The 15,535-nt window shown below is 43.8% G+C and overlaps 1 protein-coding gene across 13 annotated transcripts in view; it reads right to left on the reverse strand.

Moving 5' to 3' along the window:
- Positions 1 to 14,135, reverse strand: part of ST3GAL6 (ST3 beta-galactoside alpha-2,3-sialyltransferase 6) — a 47,394-nt gene extending 33,259 nt beyond the window's left edge. Inside the window, exons 1-2 of one of the 13 annotated variants that reach the window (XM_035541018.2) lie at positions 14,006 to 14,135; positions 13,205 to 13,624 (exon numbers count right to left, since the gene is read on the reverse strand). In XM_035541018.2, the coding sequence (XP_035396911.1) occupies positions 13,205 to 13,247 (43 nt within the window). In that variant the 5' untranslated portion in view covers positions 13,248 to 13,624; positions 14,006 to 14,135. Of the gene's footprint in view, positions 1 to 3,744; positions 3,837 to 11,824; positions 11,916 to 12,648; positions 12,949 to 13,204; positions 13,793 to 14,005 lie in introns of those variants that run through there. The other 12 variants (XM_035541022.2, XM_035541035.2, XM_035541019.2 and 9 more) reach the window with 12 other exon arrangements.
- Positions 14,136 to 15,535: the final 1,400 nt, after the last annotated feature.

Below are 15,535 nucleotides of genomic sequence, written 5' to 3' on the forward strand. Positions count from 1 at the left end.
ATTGTTTCTTATTTTTCAGGAAAGAAATGCTGTAACAGACAATACAATAGCTCTGCAGTAGTCTTAAAGGTACTAAAGTGGCTGAGTCAGTCTAGTGCCTTCCCTTATACTCTTTTTAAAGGAAGTTTTTGATCATTTCTTGTGCTCCCTTTCAATGTTATTGTCTGAAGAAGTCCTTAGAAATACTAAGTTTAAACGAGGAAGGCAGATATATTGGATCATCCCAGAAAAGTGGCCCTGAATTAAAGCTACGTTTCTAAGTCTCTAGCAAAAGGGATTCAGTTTTGAAGTGCTAAGTTTAACAACATGTTAACTGGAAATTATTTCTTTCAAGCCTCCTCCCCACACAAAAATAAAGCAGTTATTTCTGCTCCTGAAGGTCTGCCTGCACAACCACGACGCTCTAAAATTAAGCTTCTTCTCTGTCAAAATGGCACTGGGGACTTGTACCATGACGTCACACGTAGGATCTTTACCAGCAGTTAAAGATTACTCCTGCACCAGAAGATAAGACATTTTCAGGCTCTATCTGCCCTATCATTTGATGGGTCTAAGAGGCAGAGACAGACACAGAAGAAAAGTGTTTGCTGACCCTGAAAACTACAGCCTTCTTCCCCAACAACCCCATTTATTTCTTCCATACAGCAACCTGGTTAATTAAAAAAAAAGAGACTGTCATCTCCCAGAGACAGGAAGATTTCCAAAATTCCCCCTAACACCTCCCCTTCCTCCAACAACTGCAGAAAACTTGGGAAGTAGCAGCAAGACTGTCTTTTCTCTATGTACCCAACTGCAGGCAATGGTGTCCAGCAGATTTAATAGCACAGCAGTGCTAACATTTAGTCTATTCAGTAGTTCAGTAGATTTAGTCAACCTTCGCCCTTTATCAGCTACTACTGCCAGAAACATAGCCTCTGCTGGCATTAATCTACTGCAGAGAGGTGCAGACTAGAGTTGTATCCACCTTGGACCTTCTGCATGGCTGCACAGTGCTTTCAGGACAGGCCACAAGAGGTAATAGATTGCTTTTATGGCTTAAGTGCTTGCCTCCCCCTCTTTCATCACCCCACTAATGGTGAAATAAGTTTATCATTTTGTGGGCAACTCATGGTTATTTTATTCCATTTTTGTCTTTCAAATGTAGACACCGGTATTTTTGCTCCTCACCAAAGCAGCCTGCCAGCTGAATCAAGCAACAAGGAAAAGCAACTTCTGCTGTATTTTTCAGACAATTACCATTTCAGTTTGCTTCAGTCCAAAACCTTCAAGGAGATTTCTGCATCACTCTTGCTCGTGTAATTCTCCTGTCCTACTTACAAGGCCAAAAACTTTTCCTAGGCAAACAGATCCTTCAGATAAAGTGTGCTAACAAAGTCTTCAGGTCCAGTCAACAACTCTTCTGTATTCTCACCCCAGCAATCTTAATTGACCTACATGAGACAGCTGGTAGAAGAGGGAGGTTAGCTCCCTTCCAGGAGGCTGCAGGCAGGTCTAGAAAGGGGCATAATTTATGTGCATAACAGGCAACACAGTGCCTGCACCACCGAGAACCATTACCTCCAGCCCTGCTCACTCACCTTGTGCACTTTTAAATACAAGGAAGTTGTTCTGGAGGCTTGTTCGAGCTAGACTCAAACCCTTCAACATTTCAGGCAAGATCTGTAAAATATGAGCTTGTAGCCTCTCTCTCTCGCACATTTAAGAGATAAGCCAGAAAAACATGCTATCAACGCAGAGAGTCTGGGAAAAGCTGCCAAAAGCAATGCAGGTCCTGACTCACTCAGCCTTAGCACCATGCCCATGGTCTCCTGCTCCTCCCTCCTATTTATCAAGTGCGATACAGCCTGTTCAATGTCACCCCTTATCCACTCCTCTTACCTCTACCTGCGCACCCAGCAGCTTTTACACGTGCCCTGCAGTGGGGGCAGGAACAGAAACAATGCACAGGAACAGGCCATAGAAAAGGGAGGTTATATTCACTCTTCAGACTGTTTCTTGGACAGCAAGAACACAGCTGTACAAGACTACGGTAATTTATTACCAGCTTTTATAAACTTACTAAAACAGTCTGCTGCAATCCTGTGCTCAGCCCTACCACAATTATTGATGCACATTGTTTCATAGAGGTGTCACTTTTGGGTCTATCTATGCAGAATTCAGTATCACTTACACTGACACCAAATAATTTGCTCCACAGATGAAAAACAGCACTACAGATCATCAGCCAGGGTATCCTGCCAGGAAACCTGGATTTGCAAAATGCAACAAAGTACATGCATCAGGTACACCTGAAACAGCCCTCCAGTAGGTACAGTATTCAGTACAAAGGTCTGATGCTGAGTTAATTAGCCCTGTTGAGAGGCAGAACATGTCACCTCCAGCTTGAGGCTAGAGTAGGGTTGCTATGTCACCCTTGAGATCTGAGCTAATAGCTTGACTCAGATCAACACAGTGCAATGTGGATCCTTGGCTCCAGCATGCTCTGTAGTATGGCGTAGGCACAACTTAAACTGAAAGCATTAAGAGGAGATAGCTGGTTTGCCATTTTTAATTATTTTTCCCCTCCAAGAAAACAATATTCCCTAATGTTCCAAAATGGCTTGGGGGCTCATTCCGACAAATTACATACCTTTTGTAGTACAGTTAAACAGTGCTAAATTGGGTTTAGAAGGCAGCCCTAGGTAGATCCACATCCAACTTGTGTTTTTAGAGGGGAATAAAAATAGTAACTACTGGATTCTTATCAAACTGGTGTTTTCTACGTATCACAGATTTCCCAAAACATTGCCTACAATCACAATCGAGGCCACAGTCTCAGCTTCTTGCTGATAGTTATACCTTGAAATGATGACTAGCTGGAAGTAGCCAATTTCCATAAAGGTGCACAGACGCTGGGAACAGACATTTTCATATGGTTTGCCTATCCTGTTCCTCCACAGGCCTCCCTCCAACACATTTTACTTTTTTTTTTCCTTTTAAATAAATTCCTCCTATGCATTTCAACACAGACCAGCACTTATTCCCACACCCAGCAATAGAGCTGCAGTGCAGTTACTCTGGGTTCCGTCAAAATCTAACTTAGGCATGCAAAGTCCAAAGCAGGTATAAGCTAAGCAGATAGTTCTGTTTCCTTGACTCCCAAAGCTTTAATCAAAACCAACACTACAAATTCAGCTCTAACTGCATCTAAAAACAAATGAATAACAACAACAAAAAACACACCACCACCAAATTCAGTAAGACAGACAGCCTTAACTGAAGGATTTCCTCCAGACCTGTTGTACTCTCCTGAATTAACATTTAAAGCTTTAGCCAGCCTAAGATGGACTCCTGCTTATATATTACACATCATAGGTGTCAGCAGACACCAACATGTGCACAATAGAACAAAACACACAGAGAATGTGTGCTCTAAGTCCACGCAGGCTCCTCCCACATACTGTGGGGCCAACACTGTACCTTTTTAGCCCATGCTTCCCCTCTCCCTTCAGCCCCTCTTCCAGAAATACCGGAATATAAACAAGCCTTGCAACATGTTCTGGGGGTCTGAGTTCAAGTCCTTTTCTCATACCTTAACATGGAAAACTGAGAAGGTTTCTGTCAACTTAAGGCAGCTGCTCTGCCTGAAGGAATAGAGCATCATAGTTTTGGGTTGTTTTGCTTCTCCACTTTCTCTCAAACAAACAAGAAAGACACATACTACACAATGCTTGAGAAAACAGAAAACGATTAACAGATACACACCCCACTGCAGCATCACTTGCTCATTCACACCCACTGGTCTTTGTCCATGAATGCCTGCAGAGTCAGAGGCTCAGGTCAAGCGAACAATCCTTCTTGGGTTTCCCAGAGAAAAGACATCAGAAGAGGTGGAAGAAAAAAAGGCCGGAAATAGCCAAATTAGTCACGTTTCAAAACGGTTTGGTTACGAACCATATCAGCTCACCCGATTTTTCCCAGAAACCATCATTAATTTAAATAAAGAAGGTCCAGCCAGAGACTTTTATCTGTATTATACGTGCACGTTCACCCACAGCCTTAAGTTCACTTTAAAACAAGGCACACTTTGTCTTCCAATAACGCCTAGGATATCTAAAACATCCAGCTATAGCTGATTTGGAGTTAGTGATTTAACCTCAACTCTCACAAGAATGACTTGGAATTATGCAAGTAAATCTACCAGTCAGTTTGGGGAAGTTACATTATACAGGTTTGTGTGGATTAGGTGAGCCAGCAAATAGGTGAACTCATACACTTGTTCATAGGCGAACATACTCGTACCAGCACACAAAGCTGAACAGTTTAAATTTTCATTGAAATAACATGCAAAGCATGTCTGTAGTCAGAACCCTAAGCATGCTACATTCACTAATTTTTGCTTTGCTGATTCCAATCTTGCCCCAACTGCTTTAAAACACACACACATACCACATGCACACCCACTCACCAACACCAAAAACTAGCTGTTTAAGATGGCATTTACCCTTAAAAGCAGATTTGGCAAGTGAACCTTTCATGGTACACATGTGCCAACAGAGAGCTCAGAGATCCTCAGGAATGTAGCAAAACAAGTCAGTGAAAAGTGTAAAGCTAAATTAATTTAGAGGAGGGGGTGGAATGGAGATAAGTGGTGGCACTCACCCCATACTGCTGGCAAGCCTTGGAAGTTGGCAAGGACCCTGCCAACTTAGAAGTTGCAGGACACCAACAGTTTCAGCAACTTCTCTGTTAACATTAGTGCTCTTAACTCAGCACTGTGACAAATACATTCACATTGCCTCTGGGTCATGAAAGTTAATCACTGTACACACTTTTAACAGGTAACTACTACAAGAAAGCTAAATCCAAACAGACATTGCAAAATTAGAAAAGCTCAAGTACTGTAAGTATTAAGTTTGTTTTCAAAAGACTTCGTTACATGTAGTTTCATTCTCTTGGCACTAAAGCTCAAAAATATTATTTACAACAATAAAAAAAACATGATAAGAAAAGCTCTAATGAGCAACTTCACAGCTGAGAATGCTTTGTGGGTGTAAAGTGTTTTTGAGCTAACAAAGAACTGTTGTACAGGTAGCAGAAGAGCCCCTAAAGGCTTTAGGTGCTTTGTTTCATTTCTTAAATATGTACACAGGAAAAACTACCACATACAATATCCAAACAGTACTTGCCCTGAGGATTTCCAGAGCTAAGATACACCAAACAGTTGAAAGACACAGTACTGAAGAACATGTAACACAGAATGTAAAGTCCTACAATCTCTGAATGGGAAAAAGCTGCCAGTAAGTTTACATCTCAGAATAAAATCCATTCACATCTTACTGCATTCTTTACTATTTAAGACAAGTAAATATTTTTTTAATTGTTTTTGTTGGGTTTTGTTGTTGTTGTTTATGTTTTGGTGGTTTTTTTGTAAGCTAACAAGCTTCCAAAGAAGATGTAGCTCTATCTGAGTTGGGAGTATCATTAGTTGTGTGTTTCCTGAGACAAAACTGAAATCAAATTCACAGTGAAGAAAAGAGGGCAAAGTTGCAGGCTAAAAGACATGAACCAGAACTGGAATTCTTCACAGCACAACTGTGTTAGTTGTTATACAGGAATTCCATTCCTTACGGAATAGTTTGCATAAGTTCATTTACATGTTTCTGTCAGAACTACAACGATACAGAGCTTTAAAATGACACCACGAGAGCCCATACTGCAGTGCTAACTTTCAGGGGCATTTAGCCTATACTGAAATTCATTGCCCTGAATTATGCACCTTAGTTTCCCCGGCTATACATAAGGAAAGCTAATTATGTCTGATGGTAATCTTCAACTGCCATCTGTCTGACAGGAAAGCTGCCTAAATTAGTCACTAGGGAATGCTGGGAAAGCTTATATGTTTTTCTCTGTGCTACACAGGGATTCTTCTCTTCCCATTTCAGGCTTTCAGACCTCAAACCTCACCAAAGGTTAACGCCACCCACTTCCCCCCCAAAACTGAGAACTGATGTATCACTGTTTGGGATGTTTGTTTTTGAAGAGAGTCACCCCTAGAGCTGCAGGAAGTCGGAGGAGTCTGTCTGCAGACACACAGCCCCATCCTCCATACAGCCCAGTCCTTCACAGAGCTTCATCTGCTGCAAATCATCCATTCCTGGCATCACTTTCACTTGTTACTTTCTCAGCCAGGTCTGGTTTGTTGCAGGTGAAGCTGTGTCTATTTTTGCCATTTGATTCTCAGTTTCAACAATGGTTAAACACGAAAAAAAAACAAAACACCATGAACATAAGTTTCCTCAGGAGTTTCCTATGTTTTTATACACATTAGCTGTTCTCCCCTGCCTGATCTTTGCTAAGCATCGTATATGCCCAGGGCTGTATGTGCACAGTGTCTCTTACCGAAGATAAGCGAGTAACAGGTGAGCCCTGAGACAGCAAATGGCTCACCTTCCTGAGTCACAGCAGGGTGACGGACTTCTTTTGCAGCACAGATCTGCTCCCCTATAACCAAACTGTGTGCACTGCTGCAGGGATATAACATGAAGCCTGATGTTTGCTTCAGCATAAAACTGGAAGTTCTCTAGAGCAAGGCATGCTGCAAGCAGGACCCACTGGCATCTTTTCCTTGCTACCCTGAGCACACCAAATCCAGCCCAGCCTCCAGCACGACCACATCCTATTAGATGGCTATTCAATGCAGCAAACGATGCAGAGCGTCATTAGAGCATGAAATGCAGTAAAAGGCTCTTTGTTCTGTTATATTGCACGTTTTGAGCATGAAGTGAAATTTATGCAATTGTACACTGTACGTACATATGTGCCTGCCCTTTCTTTCCTTCCCTATACAACTCTTGAACCCCCTTTGGCTAATTTTAGTCAAATCTAACAGGAGATTAAGAACTTAATGTATTTGAGACCTCTGCAAGTTTTCCAAAAATAAGTAGGCAGTCAGGTAAAAGAAAAAAACCCCAGAAGTTCATCTTTCATTAAACATCAGAAAGTCTACATGCAGAAAGCCATCAGAAACTGAGCTTCATTATTTCTGCTTGTCACACAATTGCATTGCAGATATACTATAACAGACTCTGGCCATTAAAAAATGGCTAAAATTTTGAAAAGCCTTGCACAAACATAAGTGTCCAAATTTCCTAAACTCTGCTGCCTGAAGTTAAACCTTTTAAATGTTTAAATATTTAAAATATCCTTTTCAGCCACTTAATAAATAGCATTAGCTGACTTCAGTCACCCAACTTCAAAAAAAAACAAAAAACTTGACACTAACCGGTATTTGTAAGAAAACCTCGCTGGGAAATCTGAAGAATAAGACCCACGTTCAATTTCACTTCACTGCTTTTTCCAAAAAAAGCTCTCAACAACACTCTAAATTAGAAATCTTTAAAATAATAGAAAACCATCTAAAAACTGATGTCCCTAGCTGAAAACAAACTACAGCATGCCATCAGCACACAAGGAATGAAAATAGATATTTAATTTAAATTGCTCCAATTAAGATGAAGTAACAGTAATTTCTTAATATGTTCTGCAAGAATAAGTCAAGTTTAAGAAACTGTACAAATGGTATTTACACTGACCAGTATTTTAACCATTTGGCTAGTAGTCAGAATCCAGTCTACACACCTAGCCTGTGCTGCTCAGCTCATGCTGAGGAGCACACACGATAATAGCCCTGCTAAGTCACACTGATGTCCATCTAGCCCACTAGTCTGTCTCCAGCAACAACAGAAGATGCTACTTAGGGAGAGCACATAGTGGACACTTTGTGGTTGATTTCCCTTGTACACACACAGCATCAAAAATTGTTCAGTAGAGGAGCTGGAGGATACATCCCTGCCTGCTTGTTTTAGTATTCTTTTATGGACCTGCCAACATCTAAGCTTGGGAATCGGGGCAGGGAAAGGAGAGGATGCTCACGAAAGGAGACTGAAGCAGTACTGCTATATCAGAGCTGCTGAACCATGTGGCACTTCACTACTGACACAGTCCTGAGTCCCTCTGTAAACCGGGGATTAAAATTGCCATGGGCAGTTATAAAATTGGGGGAAGTGGGTGGGAAGGAAAGCCCTTTACAGCCTTCCAGATTCCCAGCTGAAGCAAGTAACTGTCACCCTGTCTCATTAAATATTGCAAAACACTTGGACAAGCAGAGCTAGCTGTAGTTTTTTGGTTTTTTTTTTTCCTCTTAACTGTTTCCAGTGGAAAATTGCCTTTTCCCAGCTAACTGAATGAGAAAACAGTAAATTGCCTATGCACAGGGCATGATCAAGACTAGCTACCACATGCTAGCAAGCCTTGTACACATTCACCAATATGGACAAATCTTAACTTGCTCTGGCGCTTCATCAGTTGGATTTAATATTATGCCTCCATTTAATCTTGTGCAAATTTTACATTCAAACAAACCCTACAGGGTATCTCCCATCTACGCTACTAACCCTGCTCCTGGTCTCAACTCTACACATTGACTTCAGACTACCTGAAGCACTGTGAAGATCAAGGTGATAGTGTTTCCAGAGTGCTCAGACGTGACATTGGTGGAGGACTTAGACAAGCAGGTTCAAGAACTTCAGAGAAACAGGAAATACCTATTTTGACTGGAAAAAGATAAATGAATTTGTGGTTTCATTCAGCAACGGCAGTTCTGAAGTGGCCAAGCACCTTCCCCTTTTCTCATTGCAGGGAAAAAAAAACAGAAGTTCCTTCTCTGCAGTGCCCCTTGCTTTGTACTAGGGTGCTTGCGTGCCCCTTTCCCTAAAGGGATCATTTCCCCCACGAGTCACCAACTGCCAGTGCAACACAGAACAGCAAAATGTGGGGGAGCTACGTAAGTCAACATTTATGTTGGAAAAGAGAAAAAAAAGACGACGATGGCAGAAACACAACATTAATTCCTTTCTTACCCTAGAAAAGGGATTCCTCCTCCCCTACCCACACGTGACATTCCACGCACACAAGCACATACACTCACTATTCGCTGTTAAATGGCCATTAGGTATGAATATTTCTGCTGCCTACCTCTCCTAGCACTCTGGTTAAGCCAGTGACATGCCCCTCACACCATTCTCATTTCACTTCTGGCCACAGGATCCTGAAAGCAGTAGTGAAAAACAGAAGCACTGCTGTGCTTGGGAAGCTTCAGTATAACAAAGAACTTTTCTGAGCTCTGCAGCAGCTGATCTTTATTTTACCATTTCCATCTTGTACTCTCAAGGCAGAGAAACTGTTGTTTTAAAAGTGAGTTGAAGAGCCTGTGGAAATCTAAGACTGTTAGCCACCCACTTCACAAATACAGCTTTCTGCTGGCTTGTGGCCCAAAAGAAAGCAGTATTTCTGCTAAGGAAATGGAAATTTGCACTGTGAATCAACAGATGTTAAGAAGAGCTTCACTGATTAAGTCAGAACTTCATTTCACTCCTTTTTGGTCTTAAAAACCAGTCCCTGCATTACTCCATTCCTGCTCTTCTAACAGGAGGGAGGATCAGCTTTGTGACTTCTCAAGTTTTCCAGCCTTCCCTTCCCAGCCAGGGCAAGTGGGGGCTATTCACGTTTTTGCCTTGCTCCTCCTGGCTCCCCACGGATGCAGGAATGTAAAGAATAGCTCCAGCACAATGCGCTCCAGTTTTACTGCTGCTGCTGGGGCTGGGAGTGGAAGCAACGCAAACAGTTACACGCAGACTTTGGGCATTATCCAGGGGACACTTAAAAATACAGCATTGCAACAGAGCGAGCGAGAAGGGTCTTCCTGTTGAGATATCAAGGTTTCAAGTTTGCCCTTAAGAATAAATAATGAGTTTCTTCAGAACACTGAGGAGCTACCCCACCCTAACAAAATGAATTTTAAAGAGGATGTGATATTTTAAGACAATGCATACATCTGCATTACTGGTCAAGATACCTTGCAGTTTGCACCTATATTTATTCAATGAAGTTTTCAAAAGATGCTGATGCTTCATGCAAGACCTATGTTCCTATTTTTAACAGCACACACTAGCTAGTGCTGCCTGTCACTTTTCAGCTTCTCAGAACTTTTCAGCTGCTGATAGCAGCAATTAAAAGACTGAATTGCAAACTGAAAGCAGATTAATTTCGATATGCTACTAACAGATGATTTTCAGAGGCAACAACAGCTTGCACATCACATTTTCCTTACAACCGGAACATTTATCATGAAAAGCTAAGGTTTTATGATCTTCCGTAGGGTAAAAGATGAAGAGTTAGCATTTAAAGAAGTTCACACACCAAAGGAGAAAAAAAGAAAAAACAAAAAGTTCTATTGTAATTTCCCCTGAAGACTACAAATAGGTAGAGAATTAGTCATACGTAAGACTGCAAAACTGGAAGCAGAAAAAAGCGGATTAATGGGGAAGTTGAAGGTTTTGTCTTTTTTTTGTTCTGCTACCAAGCTCTTGTCCTTTTAAGTAAATAGCAGAAAATAGAAAGTCTGAAAAAGACCAAAAACCCCTCTACACTGTTACCCCATAAATTGATTTCCCAGTATTCTTTACTAGTTTCTCTGTAAGTCTAGCAAAAATGAACGTAATTCAAATGAATGACAAATGAGTTTTACAAGCTTAAAAAATTAAACTTCTCTTAAAAAACATGGTGTATATTTCAACTTTAGTTAAAACTTTGTAAGCGTCTGTAAGAAAAGATGTCTGAAGTAGTATTTCAAGCGAGCTTGAGCCTGTTCCTAAAACGCCCTTAACTACAGAGCCGCAGTAGAGTATCTTGCTATACATTCACACACAGTATGAACAAACTTTTATAAGTAAAATAACCTGAATCTTAAGACACAAAGATGAACAAAGCAACATTCTGTGCTACAAGCTATATTGGGGAGAATAAATATTTTCCTCACAGATGCCTTTGAGACAATGGTGGGGACTACCTCATGGACACTCATGGCGGTCTTCAAGTTACATCTTTAAACAACCCACCTGGTTGTGTCCTCTTCCAGGCCAAAATACTTGAACCTGAACACCCGGAAGCACACAAAGCTACGTGCAAGAAGCAGACAGCCACATCTCAGCCAAGGCAGGCTTGAGATAGTTCTTGTAAGCCTGTCTTGGGAGGACAGGTCAAACCTTTACTGAGACACACTAACCACGGTGTATCCAGAAACAACAAAAATGAGCCCGGGACAAGAATATTAATAGCACATAGAAACTATCATTAAAAAAAAAAAAAAAAAAACACTATTCCCACTCCCTGCCATCTTCCATCCAAAAACAGCCACACAAAGAAGAAAGCAATCATACAAAATCTTTTAAAACCATCTCTGCCTGTAACTTTTCAAACTTCTGAAAACAAAGCGGACAAGAAGCACCTCAAGGACTTGCTGCTGTGAATGAGATCATTCACTATGTCGACTGCTGCATTTCCCTTCTCTGTGAGGCACCCCCCATACGTAACTTCTGAAGCCTTTATCTAACAGAGCACAAGATACACATCAAACTCATGTCTCGCCAACCACCTTGTCGAGCCAAACACCATAACTCACCTATTCCCCTACACCTTTACAACCTAGTACTCGTGCAGTTGAGATCTCTCTGACAGCTTTCAGGCCTCACTGCCCTGCCTACACACTCCGCAGCCGCCTCCCACGGACAATTCCCCACCAGGCAACTGCTTACCTAAAGCAGCTTTCCTCCTGCCTTCAACACAGGGGTATTTGGACACTAAGAGTCTCAGTGGATAATTCATGCATCCTATCGGCAGAAGTTGTCTCATATGGCCAGGAAGACCCTCAGGGAGACCATGGGACCTATCCACCCTTAATACTGCCACTTTAATAAAGAGCCATAAGCTTGAAGAGTGGCTTAACCTGTCTCTGCTTCAGCTCAGCAGACAGACAGACATGCCGAAGACTCAGGTACTGCATCAAGCCAGAGAGGAAGGTCCATAGATTTATTTCACGTAGCTGGGAAGAAAAACAAGGGTATCACTGGTGCGATCTTATGTACAAGCAGAAAGGTATTTTTCCGTCGAAAATATCACTTCTACAACCTAATCAGGTGGGAATATTTCCTTGGTCTGAAATAGGTCCATAAGAAGTCCCACTCATACACATTTCCTCTTTCTTCAAGCCCTTCCTGAATTTAGCTTTTAAAATTTAGGAGTGACAACTCTAGCACACTGGCATTCTCCGCACTAGGAATTATATGCTTTTCTGCATAACAATTTGTATACAGTTTAGCTGTAAGAGAATTGTCAGGTTACACCAAGTAATCTCATCCCACTACAAAGCTCGCCCTTTCTAAATACTTTTGTAGCCACGCTGTATCTACAAATAGCTTGGCATGAAGTGGGTAAAGAAGACAGGGACAAAACAAGCGAAGAAACAGAGTTTCAACCGGGCAATGCGAGCTCAACATCTACATAACACAGATCAGTTCTCACTACCTTTGCTGAGCTTCGGTTCCAGGAAAAGTTCCCGTTCCCCTCAGTGGGGATCCTAACTCGAGAAAGGACGGCAGAACAGATCTCACAGTTTGCAATAACTGAAGCAGAAACACCAACTCCACTGCGGAATAATATTCCAGAGGCTTTAGCAAGCAGACAGCACAAAACTTGCAGGCTTTGCCCTCCCTACCCCCCGCACAGACCGCCTGTACCTACCGGCTTTGCCTAGCTCCGGGCACGACCTACCTAGAAATCCCTCGTTTCTCCCTCTAGGCCTGCAGCCCTTCCCAGAGCTGCTTTCCTCCTCCCGGTACCCCCGCGGGAAGCGAGCACGTCCCTGCAGCCCCGCAGCCCGGCGGGATTACCGGCCCGGAGCGGCTCAGCAGCAGCAGCTCCAGCTCCAGCTCCTCTCCCTCCTCGCTTTCCGCTCGGGGGCAGCCTCCCCCGGCTCCCCCCGCCGCTGCCCGTTAGCCGTGCGCTCGGTCACCCGCGAGGGGGGCCCCGGGGCCGGGCCGGGCCGCGCTCCGCCCGCTTCCCCCGCTCCGCAGCGGGGCTGCCCCGGGCCGGCGGCTCCCCCACCCCGCCGCCGCTGCAGGGGGGGAGCGCGCAGGAAGCCCGGGGCGCGCACTCGAGGCGGAGGCGCGCACCCGCGGGGCCGGCTCTGCCTTAAAGGAGGCTTGTTAGAGGCTGGCTCCGTCCCTCTGGAAGCGCGTGTGATTCCCTGATGGCTCGGGACAGCCAGCTCCGCCTGTGCATGTGTGGTCTCTTGCACTGAACAGTCACTGCTGCCGTCAGCACGTACCTGAAGGAGGCTTTAAAACCCTAAGCACGCGTCCCCCGTGCATGAGCTTAGCTGGAAGTTTTCACAAGCGAAATAACGCAGGAGAGGGGCGAGGCAATGTCCCACGTCTTTCTGATGGGAAAAACTGGGAACGAGCACGTCCTGTAGGTTCGGGCACCAGCCATGAGGTCCTCTCAGCCCGTGCAGCAGTTTGCAAAGCCAGCTACGCTTTATACAGCGAATGCATTCACCTACCCGTTGTCGACAGGGCAGGGTTTTTATCCTTGAATCTTCTCACTGATAAAACTGCAGATAGAACAGAAGAGTTTCTGTAGCTTCTTATCAGGGCTATTCAGGCTCCTGGTAGATTCAAGCCTTATTTCCGTATGGTTTTGCTTGTGGTGAGCATGAAGAGGAGAGCTGGGTTCAGTGGAGCCCCATCTGCAAGAGAAAATGTGAAAGGAAGCATGCTGCATACTTAGGCAGATGTTACTTGGCTCAAGCCAACTGAACCTCCTCCTCAGTTTATATTAAAGCCTTCCTGGGGGAGCAGAGACTCATGTGAAGGAAGATACCGCACAGCGCCATCTCCCCGCCATGTCCTCCCTCACCACTTCCAGCTGGAAGCGCAGCGCCTGCTCCTCCTTCCTGCCCCCAGCCAGCAACTCGTCACCCTCTGGCAGTTAACAGCTGAGAAAAACCCATTGCTAGCTTGGGGAAAAAGAGGAGGCAAGGCAACTGGTTAAAAAATTAAATTACACTAAAAAAAAAAAGCCCAGCAAGGTGAAAGCCACAGGTGTGGGATTGTCCCAGTGCAAGCACCTGCCTCCAATGATTCCCCCCAACAAGCCCAGCTGAGAGGCAGCCAGCGGGGCAGGATCTGTCCTGGAGAAGATCTGGTGCCAGAGGCACAGGGAGGCCACACCCTGTGTCACCAGCCCTGGGAAGAGCCATGGGGTTCCTGGAAAACATCCCCTTGCCGCAGCACCCAACTGCGCGGGGCAGAGCGTTGCTATTGGAAAAGGAAATTAATAGCTCCGCCAGTGACAAAGGAGATGCAAAAAAAACCAAAAAACCCCAAACCTACCACTTGGTTTGAAATCGGACACTGCATGCATCAGCGTTGCATTTTGTCCAGGGACTGTATCATATTAATAGGCTAACTGTCCTTTCCTGCTTCCAACATTACGAATCTCAGCGTTCCTAATCTGAAGTTTTTCTATACGGTGTTTCAGGGAGCTTGCAGTACGTGTTAGCACTGGATCAGAACAATGCTTCCTTTACTGGAAGTGCAGCTTCTGGATGTGTATTTTTAGGTGGCTACCACTGTCGCTACTGTGGTCAGCCTCAAAAAGTACAGGGAATGACTCCACCAGCAGCAATTTTATACAGCCTATATGTACATATAATAATATCACAGCTTAAAAGCTGGGAAATTTTGTCTGTTCTTAAGGGACTATCCCAGTCTGTAGCCAACCGTGGTGGTTTTCAATGTGTTCTGGGCTGGGAAGCAAAGTTCAGCCCTTTGTAATCTGTCTTGCCTTGAGCTGAAAATACCTTAATACTTTTGCCCCTTTCTCCCAAGAAGTTCCTCAGGTCTTCACCCTTCACATCCCGGCCTTTACAAAACCAAGCTGCTTCAAAGTACATAGTTAAAATATCTGCCTCCCAAAATTAGTTTACTAATGCTGCTATTATCTTTCTCGTATCACCTCTCATCTCTTCTGCCGTTATCCTTCAATTCACCTCAGTATTATAAGCACAAAAACAATTCAAAAATTATTAAGATTATGCAACAAAGGAATCAGAAGTTAGGAAATAGCTGATTGGTTATGTGACTCTGCTTCAATCCCCTTGCATTTATGCTTCATGGCAGTCTTACCTTATGCACGCCCAGTGTTATATTGTTTTAGCTTTGCTTTATTTTTGCGAGGCCCCTCCTTTGTTTAGGACACAGGATGGACTTACTCTAGGGATGTGCCAGATTTTTGCAGTACAAGATGCTGGGACAATTCACTGCGGAGGCGCATAGGAAACCTTGAGGAAACAGATCCTATTCCTGTCTCTGTTCCAGACAGGATGTGTATACTGCAGCTGCGTCTTTTGTGCATGAGTTCATGGGCGTGAGCTAATTTCACACTGCCTAACTTGGGTGTTGATAACAGTATAGCATGGATCTCTGGGCCGGCTGAAAAAACACGGGGGTGAAGAACATGAACGTGCTGTTAGCGGTGCTGAGCCACTGGCTCGGAGGCCACTTCAAGTTGACGTTGCCTCTGAAGTGAGTTAGATATATACAGTGTTCCTACTGCGATACTCTCTGATGACTTAGAGGAAGTCATTTGACTTCAC

Source organism: Cygnus atratus, chromosome 1 (assembly GCF_013377495.2).
Source record: "Cygnus atratus isolate AKBS03 ecotype Queensland, Australia chromosome 1, CAtr_DNAZoo_HiC_assembly, whole genome shotgun sequence".
Classification (NCBI taxonomy): domain Eukaryota; kingdom Metazoa; phylum Chordata; class Aves; order Anseriformes; family Anatidae; genus Cygnus; species Cygnus atratus.